This window comes from Lucilia cuprina, chromosome 3, assembly GCF_022045245.1.
Source record: "Lucilia cuprina isolate Lc7/37 chromosome 3, ASM2204524v1, whole genome shotgun sequence".
NCBI classification, from domain to species: domain Eukaryota; kingdom Metazoa; phylum Arthropoda; class Insecta; order Diptera; family Calliphoridae; genus Lucilia; species Lucilia cuprina.
This window is the reverse complement of record NC_060951.1, coordinates 49662957-49688042: the sequence shown is the minus strand read 5'-3', so window position 1 is coordinate 49688042 and position 25086 is coordinate 49662957. Positions and strand designations below refer to the sequence as shown.

Sequence of the window (25086 nt, the reverse complement as noted above, 5' to 3'; positions counted from 1 at the left end):
TTTATGTCAAATTTCATCGTTATATAAGGAAAAATAACTTACTTGTGTCAAACATTATTGCTATACTCATACTTTTTAACCAGCTATCCGAAAACGTGGACCGATATTGCCCATTTTCAATACCAAACAAACCTTAGCAATAGAGAATATGTATGCAAATTGTAACTGTCTGGCTGTTCTCGTGTGATTTTAACAGACAGACGGACAGACATTGCTGGAATTTAGAATTTATTATGGACTAAGAATATAGAAACTTTTGTAGGTATATGATCAATATTTCAATGTGTGACAAACGGAATGACAAAATCAATATTCCCCCCATCTTTTCTGATTGTTGGTATAAAAACATTAAATTAGTTGAGATCTTTTTTGAAAAAGTAAAAAATAAAATAGGTTTCGAAAATGTTTAAATATTTTAAATATGCACCACATTAATGGTTTGTCAGAGACCTTTCATTGACAGACATCGTTCGACTTGAAGTGGAGAAAAACTAAGTTTTTAGACTTTCATTTCGATATACTGTACTGGCAGTTTTACCATCAAATATTGAAATATATTTTTATTGTGTTAAAAATATACATTTTTTTGTAGAATTCCTATTCGCATCACATTAAACGATTATAAATACCTAAAGGAAATTGTATAAGCTTTTTTGGAAAGAATATATAGCTATCTAAAGCTTTTTTTTTACAATTTGTGCTATGACCATGAGGTTAAAAATTGAGCCAATTTGAAAAAAAATAAGTGAACAAAATGTCCAACTTTTACAACTTCGACTTACTATCGAATAGTACTTATTTATTAATCTTGAGTCAAATTTCATTAAAATTATTTTTTTTTTTTAACTTGAGTCATTTGACACTAAATCTCCGAAATGTATGTTCATTATACATTTGGGTCATACGATCGTTCGAAAGTAAAATTAAGCACAGATTTCATAAAAAATTTAATCATTCTGTATATAAATTTAAACATAAAAACTTTTCCGTTATTAACAAACATACAATTTTTATTACTTTGATTTTAAAACTAAAATAGAAATAAAATTTTAATTACTTTTTGTGTAGCTTTCTTCAACTTTTACTGTATTACATAATATATTAAGTTTAAAAGCAAAACATTAATTTGAAACATAAATAAAATTTATTGATTGTTACTACATTGCAATGTAGTAACAAGCAATACAATGCATTGTAACAGATATATGTATGAACATTTATTGATTTGAGAAGAAAAATATAAATTTATGCATATGGACAATTTCGTGTCAAGTGAAAAATCGACGTCTTCCGATTTGGATGAAATTTACATCAAGGTTAGTGCTATTGGATTGTAAGCCAGAAACAAATATTCAGTTCTATAGGTCAAGAAAAATATTTTTTTAAGCAATGAGTTCATAGCCTCATTTATACAATTTTTGCTAAGACCAATAGATGAAAAGTTGCACTCATTTGAATAAAACAATGTATAACCTAATTGCCCAACTTTCACTCCTTTTAAGTCCAGAAGATCTTGATGGATAACTATCCAATAGTACAACTACTACTTTTCATCAAAATCGATTTTTTTTAATTAGGTCATTTGATAGGATATTGCCCATATATAGATAATGCTTTTATATTAAATAATACAAATTAGCTGGAACATTAACAGTATGAATATATCATTATTTTAAACTTAATTGAATGTATTTTCTATCAATCGCAATATATATCAACTATAAGTACACGTTTATTGAGTAAATATTTTCACTCAGCACTACAATTATAATATATGTATGTATATACATATCTCTAGGCATACATACTTATTTATATAATAAAACATTCGATATGAATAGTGAAAAGTGGAAACATTTTGAAATTTGTCACATTTGCAGTTAAAACGGAAATAAAATGTTATTTAAAGAAATTACGTTAGTGACATTTTTAGCGATTTTAGCTGTATCAACAGCAAATCAAGCAGCAGAAAATGGAACAAGTATTTTATGTGGTACTTTAAGAGTAATATTTGTCAATATACTTAAACCGAAATGTATGAGTGTCAGTGTAATAGTCAATATCAGTGATCATGAAGATTTTAAATTTAGCAAAGATATATTAGATGATGTTATGACCATCAATAAAAATATTCAAGTACCGGTGGCAATTAATCAATATACAGCTTCGAAGTTGTTGCATCTGATACAGGCAAAATTAATATTTACCAATTCAGCAGAAAATATCAGGTAATTTGATTGTCTATATAGTAATTCGAAATATTAAAATTTACATGATTTTGCCCTTTTAGAATACGCATGGACAATCTATTTAAAGCTAATGAAATTGAAAGTTTATCTACGAAATATTTAATTATCTTAAATAATCAGAATTCTTTTCACAAAAAACTTTTTGAAATTCATAAAATTTTTCAAGATTTTTTTAATTTTTATATCATTGATATTGTTATATTATTATATGAATCAGATTTCTTATATATTTACACATATAAACCTTACAACAGTAAACATTGTGATTGTACTGAACCTATATTGTTGAAACGTTTTGACAGCATCCCCAATAAACTTTACGATCATGATTTATTTCCCATTAAAACTAAGAACTTTTATCAATGTTCTATGAAAGTAGTGCTCTGGCATATACCACCTTTTATGAATTTGACATATGAAAACAATATGATCAACTACAAAGGTTTTGATGCTGATATATTAAAAGATTTAGCTGAAATTTTGAATTTTTCCATCAATGTTATACCCAATGAACCGCAAAATTTTATCAGTGGCAATGTATTCCCAAATAGAACGGCAATAGGTGTTTTTAAGTTGGTAAGTTATGAAGGTATTTTACATTTTATCGTAAGAAATTATTTCGTCTTTTTCTTAGCTTTTGGAGCGTAAAGCAAATCTAACTATTGGTTTTATTGGATGCCTTCCTAGACGTTTGCAATTAACTACAGGATCTAAACCCTACTTTCTTTCAAAAGTTTTAATTATTTTGAAAAATTCTCCAAAATTTACACCATATCACCTGCTTTTGAGGCCTTTCAATATAACGACTTGGGGTTTTCTTCTAACACTTGTAGTTTTGAAATCTATATTAAAACGTTTATTTTGCAGAAATATCAAATTACGACACAGTTTCCGTAAGCTTCTGCAACTACAATGGTTATTATTAATGTTCATAATTCGTTTATCTTACGAAGGATCAATATTTCAAGCAATTCGTATGTCACCATATCAAAGACTACCCTTAAGCATAGATGAAGTGGTTAAGCAGAATTATTCTCTAGTCACGGACTATGCCGCTGCACGTATTTTAAGTGAAATGAGTTATCTTAAAAACATTACAACTATTGTACCAGGAAATCCTCAAAGTGTTTTGGAATCAATAGATGACTTGCCTCCTAAAACGGGTGTCTTAAGCAGTGATATATTTATAGCACTATTTATGAAAAGAAGACTGAGTAATTATAGTGAATATGCCATTGTTCGCGATAAGGTTTCCAATACTATGAATTGTATATTTTTTCCCCGTTTATCATTTATAGCACCAGCTGTAAATTTAATAATTAAAAAATATGCAATGTATGGCTTATTTAAAAAATATAGTAAAGAGCTGGGTTTTAAGTATTTGCCCTTAACTACCGATCAGTTGAGATACCATTACAATTGGAATTTACACTCACCTTTAGATTTAAATATTTTAAAGGCAGTATTTATATGTTTTACAATAATGAGTGTTATATCAGTGTTGGTATTTCTTTTGGAACTTTTAAGTTTACGCTATATAAATTTAAGGAGAATTTTTACTATAATTTGTGGTTATTAAATGAGTACATATTATTGTTTGATGTAAAGTTTAAAAAATTAAAAGTTTATATTTATATATTTATATTGTTAATGGATATAACGAAATAACAAACCCCCATTATTATTATGCCTATACACGAAATATGCAAAAAAAAAAGTTATCACTGTGTAGACCTGCTCTGTTTGTTAAAAGGTTCTTTGCCATTGGAAATAAACTATATCGGCTAACGATTTTAATTCGAATGTATTCATAACATTCGACGAATGATATGCTGATATGCTGCTTAATCACTATAAAATGTTTGGCATATTTTATAAATATATAAAATAGCTCGATTTTGAATTTTTACCAATGACTACAGATTAGTTAAGGAAACGTTTTAGTTGGAATTCTAAAACTCCTTTGGATTTATCAATTTTTGTGCCAGCTTTTAGATGTTTTGTAGTAATGAATGTCGCAGCAGTGTTGGTATTTGTATTAGAAATTTTAAGTTGTCATTGTAAGATTTAAATTAAATTTTTACAAAAATATTTTCTTCACCAATTAAAACAAGTAAGAAAGTATAGTCGGACGTTGCCGATCATATGATATCCTACACCAGTTATGAATATGAAATGTTATTTGTTTTTCATAATAAAGTATATATATCTTCAATATAATTTTGTTTCAGATATTCGGGATGTATGTTAGGCGAAATAATACACCAATTTAAACCATTTTCAATAGCGTTTGTCCTTGGACCAAAAAAAGAGTATGTGCCAAATTTTATTAAATTATCTTGAAAATTCAAAATTAAATTAAATCGAGTCAGAAAGTGTTTCTAAGCCAATCAGTTTACTTTAAGGTGGGTGTAGTTCCTCCTCACTGTAGTGGTGTAGGGTATAAACACTATAACTTTTAGAGTCTTATTCATAAACATTTATCAAAGGTTTATAAATCAAATTTTCATACAAAATTTGAAATAGGAACTACTTTACGTCGCACAACTGCATATGAAGTGTGTTAGAACATAATAATATATATAATTATCCGGGAAACCAAAAATATGCTCTATTAGACCATTAATATGCTCCTTAAATGTGTATATGTAAAGCTAAAAACACAAATATGCTCTAATATAATCGATCATATTATCCTACTAATCCAAGTACTATTTGGAGTATTGTAAATTTTCCACATTTTGATATTTTAATCCTCGTGACTGTATCCTTTGTCTAACATATTAAATTCTTTACTTTTATAGCTGTAATATATGTATATGGGGATCGAACATCATCGAGTTTGGTTTACACACAACATTTTTAAGCTATTAATAAGCAATCATTTTCGGGACCATATATGAGTCTTGGCTCAATTGCGGTATGATCCTTATAAAATTTGACAAGCATGAAGCTTACTTATGTATTTAATCGCAATAATCGTGAAACGACAAGAGCACCGACTCTATCACACGTGTGATTATACAAATTAGTTTTATGGACCTATAATTTTAGAGTTGGAAATCAAATGGCAAATAATCAAGTTATTTAATCTAAAAATAAATTTAATCCGATGTTGATGATGCATTTTATGTTTTTGATAAAATTAAACTTCGCAGTACTACCAACAAAACAATAGAATACTTTACTTTTTACTACACAGTGCAACACGAAAAAAATAACCATATACGGACACCACTATATGATAAAAGACCAATAATAAGAAGACTCATGTCTTCCAGTTTTATCCAAAGTCAAAAATGATTTTTAGTGGGTTTGAAAGGCATTTTGTTTTTGCTTTTTATCGAAATGTGTGTCAAAATCATCGTAATTTTTAGCTCATACAGAAAAATATTCCAAAAATTATTTGGCATTTGGTTTAGTTCATTTCAGAATTTTTTGAAATTCTTATAATACAATAAATGTCATTTTGCGGACCAGATATACACTAACAACAATTTTATTTATTTTCCCCATGACAAGTTTTTGACACCCAAGATTGCAGAAAAAATGTTTGAATATATTGCACTGAGATCAAGATGTTCAATCGCAGGTAGTTTTAGTTCATTGAAACGCATCGTTATATATGTATTCCTCCTAAAAAGTGTCACACGGGACACCCTAATGTTGAAGTAAAGAAAAACCAAATGAAATTAAAAAAATTTCGGAAACTTTTCACTTCTACGACTTACCTATCATACCTTTTGTAGTTAACTGTTTTCTTAAATTTAAAACGGTTTGCTACTTATAAGCCTGAACAAGGAATAAACATTTAAAAAAATAATTTTTGCGATTCTGATCATGAAGATAATTTTTTGACTTTATATCTTTACAGTTTTGGTTCTTTGTGATAAGAGCAACAACATTCAATCAGGGAGTAAATCAAAATTCCGATCGGTTTGCAAGATGCGAGCCTGAGAAAATTATCACTTTTTTCAAAAAGTTATAATTTTCCAAACCTTTGGGGGCCTATAACTAAAAAAGTGCATGACTTTGGGCAAAACTGGAAGACACGGGTCTTCTTATTTTTGGTCTTTTATCATATAGTGGTGTCCGTATATGGTTATTCAATCATGACTTAAAAAAATACACACAGTGCTATCAAAGCAATGTATGTTTTATAAACAAGTAGGAAATTATAGTATGACATGGCCGTCCATATGATAATATGGACGGCCATATGATAATATGTTTTAATAATAAAGCAATTAAGTTATTTACCTTAATTCCGAAATATTTTAACAATTTGTTAAAAAAGTGCTTTTCTAAAAGAGGGGTTATATAGAGGCAATGGTAACCATATAAAAATAAAACAAAACAAACGGCTATATTTATCTTATTGCACTTAAAATTTTTTATTTTGTGGAATAGTTGCAGATTTTGATAATATCATTCCTCCTCCTGGACATAATCTTCACCAGAACCCTCTAGAAATTTCATGACATAAATATTAACTTTCAGCCCATAAATAGGCAAAATGTTATCAAAATGTGCAACTGTTCTACAAAATATAAAATTTTAGGTGAAATTATATAAATTTATCCGGTTTGTTTGCTTTATTTTTAATTTTTTAATGATTTTTTTTATTTTGTGCTAAACTTATGTCCAGATTTTTTTGGGGGGTAGATGTACTTTGGAAAGAAAGAAATCTATATGCAAAAAGTAGTGGAACAAAATGTATTGTGTTGTGATCCTCGAAGTACATGTGTTACGCATAAAAAAGAATTTGTAAAAAAAAGTTAAGAACTATAGGAAATATTTGATTTTATATTTAACAGATACCAAATGTGCTAACCTCATGGCCGCCACTGTATATTAGTTTTTTACATCAGATGTTTAAACTTTTGCATTTCTTGCTTATGCTTAAATCACCTCTATTACACCAACTGACAAACAAAATTAATTAACTAAATATTCAAAAAAAACTTTTGAGGATTATTTTAATTCAATCTCTAATCATTTACCTAAGTTTATTAATTCCAATTAAGCATATAAGGTAGATATTTTTGCTTACCTTTCTCCTTGATGATGCTTGAAGTTGTTGTTGTTGCCTTTACTTTTATTGGAAAAATAGCTAAAAGGTGCTTAAAAATTTTTGGTTTATTTTAACAATTTGCACTACATTTAAGAATACATAGGTATTTTATAACTCTTTAATTTAATTACATTATCGTAACACTTTAAAACACAGTTTTTAACAAATATTTTTAATTAATTTATATATTTTTCACAAAAATACAAAAGAAATTGCCATCAACTTTTTTTTTTTTCAACGACATGTTATTAAGAAAGGAAGACAGCTAAAGAACAACCTGTTGTTGTTACTGCTTACACTTAAGTAGTAACAAAAAACGAACAAAAAGACAACCAAGAATTTATAGTTTTATTTAACAATTTGCACAAAATTTTATAACTTTTTAACATTATAATAATATCGGTACACTTTAGAACAAGTTGTTTTAATATTTCTTTCAATTAATTAAAATAATTTTCACTTAATTACAAGAAAAATTACCAAGAAATTTATTTTTCAACTGCACGTGTTTAAGAATAGAATAGAACTAAAAGAAGAAAAACAAACAAAACATAAATAATGCAATGAAGAGCCAGAGAGAGAGAGAGAGAGTGGCAGTGCAAATATGACGTCATCAGCTAATGAGAAACACAAAATGTAAACAAACATTTTAAATTACAACAACAACGAAATAACATTTAACTAGTAGCAGCATGCAAAATTTTTAAAAGTGAGATAATTATACCCTACACCACTTTAGTGGGGAGGGTATATTGGGTTTGTACTGATGTTTGTAACATACAAAAATATTCGTCCTATACCCACCTTAAAGTATACCAATCGGCTTAGAATCATTTTCTGAGTCGATTAAGCTATGTCCGTCTGACTGGCTGTCCATGTAAACCTTGCGCAAGGTACAGGCCGCAATTTTCAAGATAATTGGATGAAATTTGGCACACACGCGTCTTTTGGCCCAAGGACGAAGCCTATTGAATATGGTTAAAATCGGTCCATTATTTCGACTAGCCCCCATACAACCGTATCCCCCAAATAGGGCCTTAAATGACACTACCGATTTTTGTAATGATCGGGCTTCATTGACCCTATCCCCCATACAAACTCCCCTTCAGAAAATGACCTAAAGGCCAAAATTCACTTACAAACACTAATAACACTTTTAAATTCTACATAAGTAATATTGAATAATATTGACTTAACTCTCCCTACCAACATTTTTAAGGATAGGGCCATATTTTGCCCTACTCCCCTTTAAGTATAGTCGGGCATGGCCGATCATATAATACCCTACACCATGAGTATATATTAAAAATTTTTATTTTTTATAAAGAATCTTTTATGTTGAATATTAACATAATTCCAAAATATTAAGCAAAAATTTCTAAATGAGTCTTTATATAGGTCAAATATGGGCCGATCCTCGGTAAATTTGGGAAAAGGATATATTTTTAAATAACAATTAATTTTATTGAGTTTCATTGCGATACAAATGGTTACAAGTCAAGTTTAGACGTTTAAGACATTTTTTGAAGGGGGCTTTGTATGGGGGCTAGGGTCAAATAAAGGCCGATCCTTACGAAAATCTGCATTGTCATTTATACTTATATAAAACTTATTTGTGCCAATTTTTAGAGAGATAATAGAATATTTGACGTAATTATGGCATAAAAAGTTCAAATCGGGAGGTACGGTTGTATGGGGGCATGGTGAAACAATGGACCGATTTCAACCATTTTCAATAAACTTCGTCCCTGTGCCAAAAAACATGCTTGGTACAAATTTCATCAAATTATCTTGAAAATTGCGGCCTGTACCTTGCGCACAAAGTTTACATGGACAGCCAGCCAGTCAGCCGGACATGTCTCAATCGACTCAAACATCAGCACAAACGTATAACCTCCCCACTATAGTGGTGTAGGGTATAAAAATTATTTTGACACACTGTGGAATGTGGTTTTTTGCATACCCAATATAAAGTTTTTCTTGAAAGTGATTGTAGTTTTCATTGTTAAATGATTTAACTTAAATTTTTATTATAATTATTAAATTTTTATTAAATTTATCTTTTTTACATTAAATATTTAAAAAATCTACAATAATTTTACACCAATCCGACTTTAAACTCAATAATTCCATTAGGAATATTACAAATGAAAATAACAGTAATACACCGTAAATACAAAATAAAGCAAATAATAATTGAAATGATAATTTAACAGGTTCCTTTATCTTAGGTTGAGATTGTCGCGAATAAAACAAATAATAGGATTCAAAACGACCTATTATACCCGCTGATAGTATACGTAAAATTAATTCATCTGTGCGAAATCTTATATAGGTATGACGTGGCATATAAAATACTATAGGTGTCGTAAGTACAGTTTGCTCCAAAATTTCCACTCTTTGATTTGGATTCATTTGATTGTATGATCTGATCGAATAATCCAGTAAACATAAAGCTACATTCTCACTACTCGAAGAGGAAATACGTTTGTACAATTTACTTGTAGGATTATTTGCATCAACTATAGCAGTATTTGCACCGGGTATAGACATTTTTAGAACCTTTTCCACAGCTGGAAAGGCATAAATAGTAAAATTATTGTCGACAATTTCATTAATGGTCTTAAATGTGTTTCGAGCTCGGCCATCTTGCAACAGTATATATAATGCTCCCGAATAAGCTGATCTCAATACAAATGTATACAATAAAAAGATCATTAGTATATAACGGGCAAAGTTTTTATGTGGCAGAGCTCCATGTATAGAAATTCCAAATAATACAGCTAGTAAATTTGTAAATGGTATACGATTTCCTTTGCCATATATAAAATCCATTAATTTAGATCGGCCCAAATACCGTATGAAATATATGAATAAAATACCAAAAATTATACTGGAGCTAAAACAAGACCAAATAATATAACGAAATGGTTTCATAAGGCGTTCGAAGGACGTCATTTTTCGGCCCTGGGGTATGGCCATGACATATGGTACAAATAAATACCCTTTGCTAGCTTGCATTGTATCGGCACGTATTTTATTGTACATCAGGGAAATTATAGTAATATTAGCTTGGGCCTCAATTATCTGAAATGAGTGGGAAAATCAAAAAATAAAATTAAATTTTTAATATATATTCTTAATGCAAATTATTAGTCATTAAAACGAAATCGAAAATTTTGCTAAGATTAACTAGTTCAGTTTTCAGTCTTTCCCATAATTGTTAAATAAGTTTCTATTACTCAAAAAAAATTATAAAAACATGTATGAAAGTATATCGGGCATGGCCGACCATATAATACCCTACACCATGAGTATATTTTTAAAATTTTTATTTTGTATATGTTGAATTTTGCCTTAATACTAAAGTATTTAAGCAATTTATTGATAAAAAAAACTAAAATTTCTAAATGAGGCTTTATATAGATCAAATATAGGCCGGTCCTCGGTAAATTTGGGAAAATTATATATTTTTAAATAACAGTTAGTTTTGTTGAGTTTCATTGCGATACAAATGGTTACAAGTCAATTTTAGACGTTTAAGACATTTTTTGAAGAGGGCCGATCCTTACGAAAATCTCCAGTGTCATTTATACTTATATAAAACTTATTTGAGCCAATTTTTAGAGAGATAGTAGAATATTTGACGTAATTATGGCATAAAAAGTTCAAATCGGGAGGTACGGTTGTATGGGGGCTAGGTGAAATAATGGACCGATTTTCAATAGGCTTCGTCCATGTGCCAAGAAACATGCTTGGTCCAAATTTCATCAAATTATCACAAGGTTTACATGGACAGACAGACGGACGGACATGTCTTAATCGACTCAGAAAATGATTCTGAATCGATCGGTATACTTTAAGGTGGGTATTGGACCAATATTTTTGTATGTTACAAACATCAGCACAAACGTACAATACCCTCCCCACTATAGTGGTGTAGGGTATAAAAAGAAAACTTAGAAAATAAAGTATACATTTCAAATGGATTGAGCTGAGCTGTACAAATCTGCGTTTCGAGATGTCGTGTCCTAAAGTTAAAACAAAAAACCATTTTAGACCTTATTTAAGGCGTTAACATTGCTTTTTTACTTATTTTATTTTTTCCTCTTATTTCTATTTTGTATGAAAAATTTTAGGTTTTGGGAGGAAATTTACCTCCCCCATGGATCCGCGCCTGCTCTAAGTAAATATATAAAACTCCAATGTCCAATTTTTTGTCAAAATATAAAAACAAATCATTTATTACTCACCATTTTCGTTGCACCCGTCGCCGTACCATTCGGAAAAACATCACCTCTATCCGGTGGATCTGGAACATTAAGACGTATTTTGAAATTCATCAACTCACCCAATAAACTAAGAAGTGAACCCTCTATACCATGTAATCGCAAGAATTTGCCACTTATCGGATCTCTATCCACATAAATATAAGGCGGATATTGCCAAGTAGCCACCGACAATTCACAACCAAACATATTATCAACCTTGCTGGGAAAAATGTTCTTCTTAACCTGAAAGCCAGAGAAATTCTTTTCTATATCACGAAATGATATATAAAACTCTGGCATTGATGAATGACATTTATTTTTTGCAAACGGAAAATACGTATAAAGATAGGGGAACTTTCCCACCACCATCAAAACATTGACATTGGTGCAATACAAGTTAAAAAGACGACGAAATATTAACTTGACATGACTCAAACGTTCGTGTTCGGTGCCGGTATAGATTAACAGAAAAAAACCATTACGATGATATTCACCCATAGGATCCACTAAAAGGCGTTCAAAGTTTCTATTAAAAAAAATACTTAGTAATGTATCAAACAAATTTTTATTTCTAACATTTACTTGTAAGAAGTGAAACTGTCCAAAAACCAAATACTTTTTTCACGATGTACATTTGCTTTCACATAAGGATTTTTAAAGGCATAGTCATTTACATTGTCCTCCTTCTCCCATGCCTTTTCCTGCAATTCTCCTTCCGTGTAAAGTTTAATACCTGGCGAAATCATGGCTCGTTTTATTATGTCATTAATTAGATCATTATGATATAATCGATTCCTTTGATTGATGGCATATTGTCCAATGGTCACTGCTGATATTGTATATTTGGCAAAATCATTATTAATTATCCAAAGTGCGGCCAATATTAAAGATAAATTTACTGTAGGCTCCACAGAATCCAGTACAATTTCCGTTAATTTCGTCATCACGTTATATTTTTTATTTGATTTTTTTTGTAACAAATTTTAATTTCTTCCAGGAGATTTTTATTTGAATTGAATTACCATCTGCCGCCTACATATATTGTCGACCTTTTTTGTTTGGAATCTATTATTAAACTGTGTTGTTTGCATGAGTAATGTAATTGAAATGTTTTATTGAAACCATTTAGCGGCAATAATGTAATAATTTTATTAAAAACTAACATGCTAGATTTAAAAGTTATATTCAAGTTATCATTCACTATGTAGCTCAACTCATCAACTTTTAACAGAAATGTAAATAGAGGAACCATCAATTCTAACTTTAACAATTCAATTGGTTACTAGTTAACTACATTTTGCTAAAGGGTGCATAAAATTCAGCTTAAACTAATTTATTAAAAATTTTATTGCGTCATATTTATTTCGTTTACACGAAAACGTCTATTGCAAAATAATTTTATAATTAAATAAATCTAAAAATGTTTTAAACAAGGTTGTATTCCTTGAAATTTGGTATGTACAAAGAGGAAGTGTTGTCGAGTTTAGGTTTTGAATTTGGACCTTATAGGCCAAATTTAAGAGTTAACCTTATGGATGAAAATAATAGTACTAGGAAAATTTTCTAAAAGATGTTGAGTTTTCCCTAATTAATTTGTAACTCAAAAAAAACATTAGGTAGGCTTTTTATATGTCAATGGAAAGGTAATTTTGTCTATTTTACAAAACTGTATATAATTTTTGAAAATTAAAAAGTTGCGGAATACTTTTTAAAAAATAAAAAAATGTTTTTTATTCAGATTTTGCGAAGATTCAAATTTTTGAAATTGCAATAAAAATTTTATTTATGAATATTTTTTAATGAAATTTTACAGTTAGGTAGATTTTTTTACTCAAAATTCAAAATTAAATAAAAATTTCGAATTTTCTTATTAGAAATCCCGGAATTCTCAAAAAAGTTTTAAAAAATCCCAAAAATGGGATTTTTTGGTTTTTTGCCAATTATATCCATACCAAGGGCGGGGTTATCGAACCCCGTTACAAAATAATTAAGAACATATTGGGTCATATAAAACAGGTCACTATAATTTGATATCGACTATGCGATTTGAAAATTTTTGCTCAAAATTGAATTTTCCATAAAAAAAAGGGTTTTTTTGGATGGACCTGGTCCCCTCGGTATAAATAATTTTTAGGTCTTATTTCATTTATTGTATTTTATGTAAAATCAGCTTTCCAAAAAGTATAAATTCTATATACATCTTCTTAGAAACTTTTTAGATAACTTAAAAAGAAAAAGATACTTTTTTCCCAAAAAAATGGCAAAAAATCGCTTTTTTTAATTTTTTAAATTAAAATGCCTATAACTTTGGACTCAGTCATGATTTTTAAATAATTCTTTCACTGCTTGATATATAAACTTGTTGTTAAGCGAATAAAAAAAATGGCGAAAATCGGGAATATTTGGACCCGCTATTATCAAAAAACTAAAGTAAGGACAGTAAAAATTTTAAAATTTTAATAGTGCTCGATGAGGAGACTCTATATACGAAATTTTTTAAATCGGAACTCAAATGAAGAAATAGGATCGTTTTAAAAATTTAACATAGCCGAGGTGTCCTAATTTGAGGACCCCCGCCGGGCCCCTGGTTGGCCTATAAAATTCCAAATCCAAATTCAAAACCTAAACTCGACAACACCTCCTCTTTATGCATACCAAATTTCATTAAAATCGGATCAACCGTTTAGAATTTACCGAATTATTTCCCTCTTTTTTTCCTATACCACTGTGCATCAGCTTAAAAATTAGGGTAACTGACATAAATTTGCAATAAAATTCATAAAAACTTAAATATTACAAAAAAAATTTACAACCTAAAAATGCCTTATCTGACAAAATTCCCATTGCTTTTTACATATTTACGCCATTTTCTACGTAAGCGCCTGCGCAACTTTTTGCCAAGAAAGAAACAAATTTCCAACAAAAACATTAATAAACTTACAGTCAATCCCATAATTAACAGACGATATGCTGCAAATAAATGGAAATTTTTCATCGGCTTCGGACTGTCATCAGTGGCTTTAAGTTTGCCACCGTGATAGACCAGTTGACGTTGCCAACGATTCATTAAACCTTCATTAATATAACTTTCAATATATGTATTGAAACGTTTCAAATAGGCCGAATTCTTTTTCATATAAATTGTCAACTGCTGAGTGAAGAGCTGCTCAGGTACCACATAAAAATCATTGTTGATGGGAGTTATAAGTTTATAATAACCATAATATTCGTGAGCCATTAAAATAGCCAATTTATATGGAGCATATTTCTGAGGATATCTTAACATTTCAAATGACTCCAATTCGGTAGAATTTAAAATTTCCGCTTTTAATGCGAGCAAAGGCAAATTTGTGATAGTGCTATAGACTACATCACTCATAAATATACGATATTTGTTGTGGAATAATTCAGCTATTGACTTTGGTAGGGGTTTCTGTAGATCAGATTTAATAAAGTAAAACATAAAAGCTTGATAAACTGTGCGCAGAATAAATGTAGCCACTAGCCATAACATTAAAAGGAAACGTGAAAACGGTACTTTAGGATCTTTAGCCACTGCGCCACCTAAACTTATGACAACCATATTATAGGCGGGATTTTCATTTTCCCGACCCAATACTAAGGATTTCAATTTTCGATTCAGATAGATGAGTATGAAGACGAGTATATTGCCAAATCCATAAATACATATTAAAACAATCCAAATTTCCTTTTCAAATGGTAGTAAAAGTTTCGTAAATGGATCATAGCTATCGGTTTTAGAGGAGATTATGAAAAAATAGTTACTCATGTAGTATGCCACTGTGGGAACATAGGGATCCTCTAACGAGGTGGGTTTGTAGTGAAACGCTCCAATAACAAAATCGGTATTAGAGGTAAACAGCTGAAAAAAAGCCAAATATATAAGAGCAAAATACGTTTAACAGGGAACTTTAAATTACCTTATTAAATACTCCTAGCTCATCATAAACTGTCTGATTGATTTCTTCATCATTCATCCAACGTATGGTAATGGTAAAATTCATTTTCCTAGACAAATATTCCAATAATTGTCCCTCCAGACCATGATACCTGTTGCGACCATCAACAGAACTTTGTGTTAATTTAAAATACGGCATATCTTCCCAGGTGGCACAAACTAAAGGACAGCCGTGTAAATTTTTAGTTTTTGGCGTAACAAAATTCTTATGCAACCAATGACCATCAATAAATTTATTATGGACAATGGGAGCAACATCCTTGCAGTGAAAGGACGTAAAGGGTAAGCTATGAAATAACAAAATGACATTTTGCACAGCATGTATGAGTATATCGGCATGTGTAACACCATTACGCCAATTTATTTCAAAAATTTCGAAAAGTTCATCGTAATAATGATTGACTTGGGGTACTGATTGCAGAACAATAAAATAATATCCCTCCACAAAGAGATGATATTTATTAAGATCTTTATAAAGAAATCTGCAAGAAAAAATAATAAATAATAAAACCATAAAAATAATTTCAATTTTCCTTACTCCAATGATTCTGATGAATCTACCAATAATACACAAAAATGCCTCTCATTATCTGTTGGTATACTAATATTATTTTTTAAACGTATAGCAATATTACCACTCAACAATTCCATGGTTTTATCTATGATATTTTGAAATTCATGAAAATATTTTTGATTTTTATTTTCAATTTTTATTTGAAAATTAAAAACTCTTAATTTCCTTTTATCCACATAAAGTGTATTTACGATCTCCACCAGAGCCTCGGAAAGATTTCGTGCGATTTGAAATTTATCATCTTTATACCAGTTATAGCTTAGGACTATATTTTTGGGTAAAAGTACTAAAATTATGTAAAATATTAATGTATTTTTCCACATCACTTAGAGGCAGCTTTACACTTTGGTGGTTGTTGATAAACTGAAAAAAATATAACATAACACTGGGCGTTTATTAGCTAAGTTGTATAAAGTTTTGATTTACATAATATTTATTTATTTTTTTTTCTAAATACCACCTACGAAAGGTGAGTGGTATATTCTGTTTAGTTATTCGATATGTAACATATTAAGTTTTAACGCGATTTATTAATCTATATTTGTCTATCTGCGAAAGTTCTAAGAATATTGATAGTGATCATGATGGCTTGATAATTTTTTAAAGTTAAAAGGAATTTGTATACATCAACTGGTAAGCAGAAAATCGATGATTTTTCATCGACTGTCATTGGTAATCCTATGGTTACCACCATTCTTATGAGAATATTTAAAATTTGATTCAGCCAAATCAAACTACAGAGCACAATTATAAAATCTCAAAATTTTGAATTATTAACAATTTTATAAATATTTAGAACGTGATATTTTATGGTTCCGAATCTAATGCAACCTTTGTTTAAATTTAGTATGTATTTGGCCAATATTGATTCAAGTATATAGGCGCCTACCTAAAGTTTGTGAAATTATTATATATATAATGGAAATGTTGTGGCCTCCGGTTGGTTTGCGGTTAGTGTTCTAGTCTGTTAGACCGCAGGTAGTGGTTTCCATACCCACCTAAGGCACTGGTTAAGGAGCTCACAACAGGCCCGCTAGAGGCTTAGGTGTATTTCGTCGAATTTAATATATATATACATCCTTCCTTCAAACTAACTAACTAACAGATGTTGAGTAACATATCACATCTACAAGTAATAATACTTTTGTCGTATTAAGTAGCTCAGTTCAATATATTTTATACAACTAAATATTAGGGAATCCACAAAAATTTTTTTTGATCTAAGTTCTATAGAAAAAGTGTTTCAGAGTTTCACTTTCCTCACCAATTGCTCTTCATTAGTCTAACTCATTATTTTAAGTTGTTTAAACATGGTTGTGCCAGTAAATCTCTGTTTCCACTAAGAAAACATACAATCAAACTAACCTCGGACTTATACTCAGGGAGCTCTCCATGATTTAAATATTACACAGCGTAACAAATTTTTAACCCAGACATAATACTGAAACCGAATCTGAGCTCAAACTTCTATAGTCACATCATGTTTTCGAGATATCGTGTGCTAAAATTTAAAAAACAAAAAAAAACGCAGAAGCTTAAACTTTTTCCTTCTTTTGTAGAACAGTTTTTTTAACTGTATTTAATATATTGTGACTTCGCATACGAATTTTGATCTTAACTTAATTTTTCTTCGGGAAAATGTTTAATCTGCAAAATGATCAAATCGTATGAAACCCCTATTTAAGTCAATTATACCGGTCATATACCTTTTAAAACAACCATATTTTAAGTCACGTGAATTAATGTAGACGTCACATAATACCATGTACATACATATATGTATAGTGTGTAAACATGTATGTGTATAACAGGCATACATTTTAACACCCAAATGTGTTCGAACTAAATTTCGAGCACCACAGCGCACAGCTAGACTAAACGCATATTCCACAAGTGCTATTTAGCATGTACTACTATATATGTATGTACATTGTACAACCATAAAAATCACAATAAATTAATGAATTTATAAAACTCAACGTAACGGACAATTGTTGCTCCAGTTATAACTATAGTGGATATTAATAGATTTGTTTGGCTACATAGGCTAAGGTGACCATGTCGCACAACCTGCAGAACTATTTATTTTGTTGTCATTAATTACTAATTATACAACAACAACTGAACAGTCTATAAAAATAATATAATGTGTAGTTAGTTGATTTGTTTACTTAATGTGTAAACAAATTAAATAAAAAAAATAAAATACAAATGTATATAAAGTGATTTTTTTGTTATACATGCACACACCTATACATACATTTGCTTGTGCTTGAAGAGTTGCTTAGCCTAAAAATATACCGTGTTGTGTGTGAAATTTGTGATGTTTAAAGTAGGCTATAGTATTATTTAAATTTTATTATTATGATTGTTTTAATTAAAATGAAAAAGCAAATAATGGAAAATTTTCATTTATTTTGTGTAGAAATTTTAATTAAATAAAAATTGTTTAATTTAATATTAAATAAAAAAAGTTTAAAAAAAAGAAAGAAATTAAAGTCGGACGTGGACGACATTTAAGTTGAATTGTACCTTGCCTCAGATATACTTAAACCATTTATTGTTGTATAAAATTGTGAACATTTAAGTCAAATTTTGAAGGGGCTTTTTATAGGGTCTAGGGTCAAATGAGACCCAATAATTATAAAATTCATGGGGGTCATAATGGCTTGTAACTTAGTTTTGCAGCCTATTTTCAAGGAACGAGTATGTTAAACATAATTATGAACTTTAAAGCCCTATTCGGCGTTTTCAATTCTATGGAGGCTAAGTCAAATAATGGACCAATGTTACCACTGTAAATAGACTTCGTCTTCGGTATCATAAATGGTCATGTGCCAAATTGTATTAACTCAAATTCACATGATTTACATGGACTGACGGATGGACATAGCTAAATCGACGCAGGAAATGTCGTTTAAATTTCATATATAGAATTTAAGTAAATTCCATATGGGGGACTTTATGTCAAGTGACCATACTTTTGAAACTGACTTCTAAGCCGATTGGTATACTTTAACGTAGGTATGGGACCAATGTTATTGTGCGTTTCAAACGTCAGCACAAACCCAATAAAAGTGGTGTAGGGTATATTAAACTTATAGAATGAGTTTTAAATTATAAGGAAATTGAATGAAATAAATCTGTAGTATAATACTTATGTTAGGGAGAAGAGATTTAAGATTAAATGTCCAATAACGAACGAAACCGATTTTTGCTGATCATAATGAAATTTGCAAAAATTTTATTCAATTGTATAGTAGTTAAAAACAATTTTCAACAAGATCTCATCCATGCGGCTTATTATCTATATATTGCATAAAGATTTTTTTAAATAGTTTAAATAGCTATTTCTTCAAAATCTGATCAGCACGGCTCAATCGTTTAGAAAAGCAAAACTTGGTCTAACAGTTATTTATTTCGAAATTTTTCTTAATCTTACCCTGCAAAAAAATAACTTTTAAAGAAGCGAAAAAGAAGTAGAATTTAATTAATGGAAGTACTGAAAAAGACCTGTAGAAGTTATGAATTTAACACAGTATTTTCTTTGGTGGGATGACCTTTTTATTTATTTCCAAATTCACTACATCTGGAGTCATTCTCTGGAAGTAATTTGTGTGTTATTTTTTTTAAATTATTAGGAAGTGAAATTGTTGTATTATAGAATACAAAAATACAAAAATATACCTTCAATTAAAAGAATGGTTTCTTTTCGCTTCTTTGAAAGTCAATAAACATCACTTCCACAGAAGTTGAAAAAATTACTTCCTAGTCTCCTTATGGCGAAGGTGAAGTCTAGAAAAATAAATTATATTGTAATTAATAAATTATTTTACACATATAATTTGTAAATCTATTACTTATATTTGTTTTAACGCATAGTTTCAAACGTCCATTAGTAATCTTTAACCTTTCTTAGTAAAGCCTCAAATGCCGAATGCACACGGTAGTTAATTATCATTTAAACAGGAACCTAATAGAATGCTTTAATAAAACCAAACTAGACGGAACTATATTAAATGTATAAATTTGTTCTTTAATAGAACGTAATGTTATTCAAAGACAAGCCCACAACACAATGGTCCCTACATAATTTTGAAGGGAAAGTTGAAAATTTTAAACAATTTTTGGCCTTAAATAAATTTTTGTAATATTATCTTCACACTACTTCATCCCACTACATTTCACCCTTTTCAATCTCTGTTACATTCTCCTTCCTTAAGAGAATTAGAAATAATGCAATTAAACATTTTCTATCTAATAAAATACCCAAAACAAATAAGTATAATAAATATTTTATTAAAAAAATTAAATAGTTTTCTTATCGTCATTGAAAAATCTACAATTCACTGAAATGTTTCACTCAATAAAGATTTTCTTAAAATTTATTATATTTTTATTAGCTCACCAAAAAGGTATCAGTTTAAATTTCAATTTAAACTCGATAAATGTCAGCGAAATGTCCTCGTATTTACAACATTTTAATAGAGAATTTTTTTTCGAAGAAACCAGCGAATTGACAGTGGTACAAAGTGTTCGTCATAAAAGAGCCAAATATTATTTTAATGAATTGTCCAGTGAATATTCTATGAATTTAACAGATATGAAAATTAAATTGGAAGATGTTCATTACAATTATCATCACGATTTTGCTTATTTTAATATAATGTTTATTGATTCATATGAAAGTTTTCGGTAAGTGGAACTCTTAAATTATAATAATAAATCGTAATTATTTTTTTATTTTCAGAATAATCGATCCGGGACCCAAAACTGCCACTGAAGATTTCAGTGAATTTTATTTGATTATATTATATTCCATTAGCAAACATCCCGAAAAAGAAATACAACAAATATTTGATTATTGTTGGTCCTATTATACGGTTAATGTGGCTCTTTTACTACAAACTCAGGAAGAAAATCCGATATTGTTATACACCTATTATCCTTTTACATCGAAGTTTTGTCATCGTGTTCAATTATATATAATCAATCATAATAAATCCATAACAGATTTGAAAGGTTTTGAGTTATTTCCCGATAAATTTCATAATTTTCACAATTGCACTTTAATGGCTGCTTTGTGGAATGTACCGCCATATTTGACTCTGCCAAAAAGAGGACAGAGTGGAGGAGAAATGGAAGGCATGGAAGGCTTTTTATTAAATGTTTTAGCTAAGGTTTTAAATTTCAGAATTGCCTACATAACACCACCCAATAATGAACAGCGGGGGTTAGTGAAACCAGACGGCACGATAACAGGAGCCATAAAAATGGTAATTTTGTCAACATACATACATATATAAAAGGTTCAATTTCTATATAAATTTACTTTTTCTCTCTATTAGCTAAATAATCGTGTAGCTGATTTAAGTTTGGGTTCTTTTCGCTGTACTCTGGAACGTTCTACTGCCTTAAGTCCCTCAATGACATTTTACCAAACTATGCAAGTGTTTACAGTGCTAGCTTTACGTCAACCTTGGACCAGTTTTGAAATTATAGCCTATCCTTTTGATTTTCATATTTGGCTAGTGTTATTAGCCCTAATGCTATTTCTACTTAGTTCTCCTCATATATTAGATCATTTACGTCACAAAACATTAAAATTTATTTATGGCTTTAGTTCACCCAATTTTATCAATATCAACGTTATAGCTTTAACCTTGGGACAAACGGCCAACTCTTTACCTCAACGCAATTTTGCTCGTTATATCTTATTTATGTGGATTTTATTAACAATGATTTTACGTTCAATATATCAAGGTTCTTTATATGATTTTCTTAAATCACAAAAGACATTAGCACCACCCGATACTACAGCCGAATTAACCGAACGTAAATATCAACTTATTTTGAATATGGCAACTGGCGATTCGTTTTCGGGCATACAAATTATACGTGATAAACTAATAGAAGTTTTAATTATGAATATAAGTGATGCCGGTGGTTTTCCCCTATTGGAAGCAAATCCCCAAAAACGTTATGTAACCGGTACTCCCAAGGATTTTCTTACATACTATGTTAATACTCACGATAAATATGGTGTTTTTCATGTTCTAAAAGAAACTATATTTTCCCAACAGTTGTGCATGTATTTTACGAAACATTCGTATTTAGTGGAGCCATTCAATCATGTTTTACAAAATTTACGTAGTTTTGGTTTAATCGATTATTGGGCTGAACTGGTGTTGGATGATCGTTTTCTGGAAGAAGTGGATGAAGTGTCGACAGAAACTCCCCTTACTCTGGCTCAGTTATCGGGTATTGTGCAGATTTGTTTGTATTTGTATTTAATAACGTTTATTGTGTTTGTTGGTGAAATTTTGTGGTTTAAGTTTAATAAAAGAGATTGAAGATTCTAAATGAAAATGTATTTTTATTATTACCATAAAAGGAACGAAACCTACAAAACTGTAATTTGTTAAATTTTTATTTCAACGTCCACATATTGGTCTTTCGGACCATATAGTGAATTTCATAAATGAAGGTGTCTGAAAGTATGTTATTTAAACCTTTATAAATATATTAATAAAAAATTAAAAAAACAATTTCAATTTATTAATTTCCAAAATAAATTATAAAAATATGAAAATATTAAAAGTAAAGAACAAAGTATGCAAAAAACACATGCCATAACGAATAAATTATGTAGAAATATGCTGTAAAGAACAAAATATGCAATAATATGCTCTAACTCTAACTTTGCCAAAATTAATAAGTTAGTTCGTTAAAAAAAAATTGTTTCAAAAAATGCAAAACTTCAAGTTATACAAATTAATTACAATTTTATTGAAATAATCTTCTTAGAAATCTGATTTTTAGCGATAAAATTTCAATTAGAAATATTATGAAGGCAACGAAATAACATGTGCTACAGATCATATAAATACCCCATAAATCATGCTGCTCAATGCTAGCATCTTGAAACATATGTTTACTATTTAGATATTTCGAATTTATAAAATTCTTCGCCCAATAAGCAATTAGACCCACAGAATTTATATTTATAATTTCCGTATCGAATTGATCGATCAGATACGAATGTTTCTTTAAGTAAAAACACATCCGTTGTTGCATTATAATTTCGGGTATAATATAAAATAATCCAGGTTTTTGATATTTCTCCGTGTAATGGATGAGAAATTCTTGTGAGACCACAGCAAAAATATTTTCCTCATAATTATTCTCCAAATAAGCAATAGGTATTAACTCATCCGAGGAATTGATTATAATGCTCGTATGATTTGGATAACGCTGATAAAATGGTATATATTTAATATCGTTATATGTAAACAGATTCATTACCGCGCGAAAGTTATCGTTAATCGCCTCGTCCAGAGTATGCGGCAAGGAAGTGTGAATTTCATTGCGAAATAAATGAAACAGTAAACCAGAATAAATGGAGCGTAATAAAAAGATACTCCACAACCAGGTTATAAATATTAAAGCAGAAGGTGGTAGTTGAGGTTCTCGATAAATCGGTGAACCCAAAGCACAGGCAATCATTGAAAATGTTGGTATCGACTGCGTTTGATATAAGCGCATCAGACGCGTGATCAAAATGATTATAAACGTAGTCACAGCTAAGGCATACCAGCCACAATTAGGAAATGGATATGACAAAACTTCAAAGGTATTAAATCTGTGAGCCGGTAGGTAGATAACTGATACAATATAATTCTGATAATGAGGCATAGTGGTGGTATATATTTTATTTACCTCCGCACGTTTACGATAGAAACCAACGACTATATCGGCAGTGTGATCATCAAGCTGGAAAAAAATAAATTTTACATAAATAAATTTGTAATCTTTTATATATGGTACATTATTTACCATTTTTAAAGCACCATTTCCAAAGGGAAACAAACGATCATCGCGCACTTTTGTACGCAAATTCAATGAAAAGTTCAATCTTTTCGCCAAATGTTTTATCAAATCCATTTCGAATCCCTTATATGTTATAACACCATCTTCAGCTCCACTTGGGTATATATAGGGTGGTATATTACGTACTGCAGCCACTAAAGGACAACCTTGAAAATTCTTCAATTTTGGAAGGAAATAACCCTGATTAAGCCAAGAGTCATTAACAAATTGATTGATTTTTTGCGGTACGGTATTGCCACATTTATATTTATAGGAAAATGGAAAATATGTATACATTGATACTTCCCCCAAGGCAGTTTGGTATTGGACGTTACAATTTATAATATTATTAGTCCAGCAGTAGTCAAAAATTCCCTTCATATCGTTTTGAAGATGACGATCACGCTGCATAAGAAAAATGTGATAGTATTCATTGGTGTCATAATCACGGCTATATGAAATTACATCGATGTCTCTGGAACCAGGGAATGTAAATATAACATATATTTTGTTTTATTATTTTAACAAAATAAAATCTTACAAAAATGCTTCCAAAGAATCCACCAATAATAAATTATGATATCTGGGACCCTCAATTCTTAGAGGTTTTTCATAGTCAACAAATACCAATTGTACAATCATATTATCCACCATATTGAAGAGATGTTGCATGATATTAAGATAAAAATTTAAAGGACTCTTGCGACGACACGATACAACAATTACAAATGATGGAGCAACTTTTAAGAAAAATTCCTCTACTATAATTCTTATTGAATTCGCTACAAACATATTAAGTTCGTTGGATTGAGTTTGTGCACCTTTTACTAGCACCGATTCAAAATTTAACAAACTCGTTAGATTCATTTCGTTAGAACCGTTAGAGTGCAATGTATTTTTGAAAATGTCCACTATTTTGGATATACAGTTGTTATAATATGATATTCCTTACAAGTAAGTTAATGTTTATTTTGAAAACTTTCGAAATTAGTATGAGGTATTATTTCCGGAAATTCAAGTAGAAAAGTTTTATAAATGGAATAGAAGCTATTATATAAAATTGTTTCGTT

The 25086-nt window shown here is 29.7% G+C and overlaps 5 protein-coding genes across 5 annotated transcripts; 2 read left to right on the top strand and 3 right to left on the bottom strand.

Annotated features, from left to right (window-relative positions):
• Positions 1-1896: 1896 nt before the first annotated feature.
• Positions 1897-3828, top strand: LOC111674897. The gene is made up of 4 exons (XM_046947101.1): positions 1897-2228; positions 2504-2825; positions 2884-3555; positions 3628-3828. The coding sequence occupies exons 1-4, from the start codon at positions 1897-1899 to the stop codon at positions 3826-3828; spliced, it is 1527 nt and encodes a 508-aa protein (XP_046803057.1).
• A 5541-nt stretch (positions 3829-9369) lies between these two features.
• Positions 9370-13127, bottom strand: LOC111674898. The gene is made up of 3 exons (XM_023435577.2): positions 12177-13127; positions 11577-12120; positions 9370-10410 (listed from the first exon to the last, which is right to left on the bottom strand). Exons 1-3 carry the CDS (start codon positions 12536-12538, stop codon positions 9394-9396), a joined length of 1923 nt encoding a protein of 640 aa, XP_023291345.2. The 5' UTR covers positions 12539-13127; the 3' UTR covers positions 9370-9393.
• A 1113-nt stretch (positions 13128-14240) lies between these two features.
• Positions 14241-16484, bottom strand: LOC111674900. Its single transcript, XM_046946706.1, has 3 exons — positions 16112-16484; positions 15536-16055; positions 14241-15477 (listed from the first exon to the last, which is right to left on the bottom strand). The coding sequence occupies exons 1-3, from the start codon at positions 16468-16470 to the stop codon at positions 14419-14421; spliced, it is 1938 nt and encodes a 645-aa protein (XP_046802662.1). The 5' UTR covers positions 16471-16484; the 3' UTR covers positions 14241-14418.
• A 4122-nt stretch (positions 16485-20606) lies between these two features.
• On the top strand, positions 20607-22564 carry LOC111674901. The gene is made up of 4 exons (XM_023435579.2): positions 20607-20842; positions 20898-21423; positions 21496-22408; positions 22542-22564. Exons 1-4 carry the CDS (start codon positions 20607-20609, stop codon positions 22562-22564), a joined length of 1698 nt encoding a protein of 565 aa, XP_023291347.2.
• Positions 22565-22950: 386 nt separating this feature from the next.
• On the bottom strand, positions 22951-24883 carry LOC111674902. Its single transcript, XM_023435580.2, has 4 exons — positions 24558-24883; positions 23984-24491; positions 23038-23920; positions 22951-22958 (listed from the first exon to the last, which is right to left on the bottom strand). Exons 1-4 carry the CDS (start codon positions 24881-24883, stop codon positions 22951-22953), a joined length of 1725 nt encoding a protein of 574 aa, XP_023291348.2.
• Between the last annotated feature and the right edge of the window lie 203 nt (positions 24884-25086).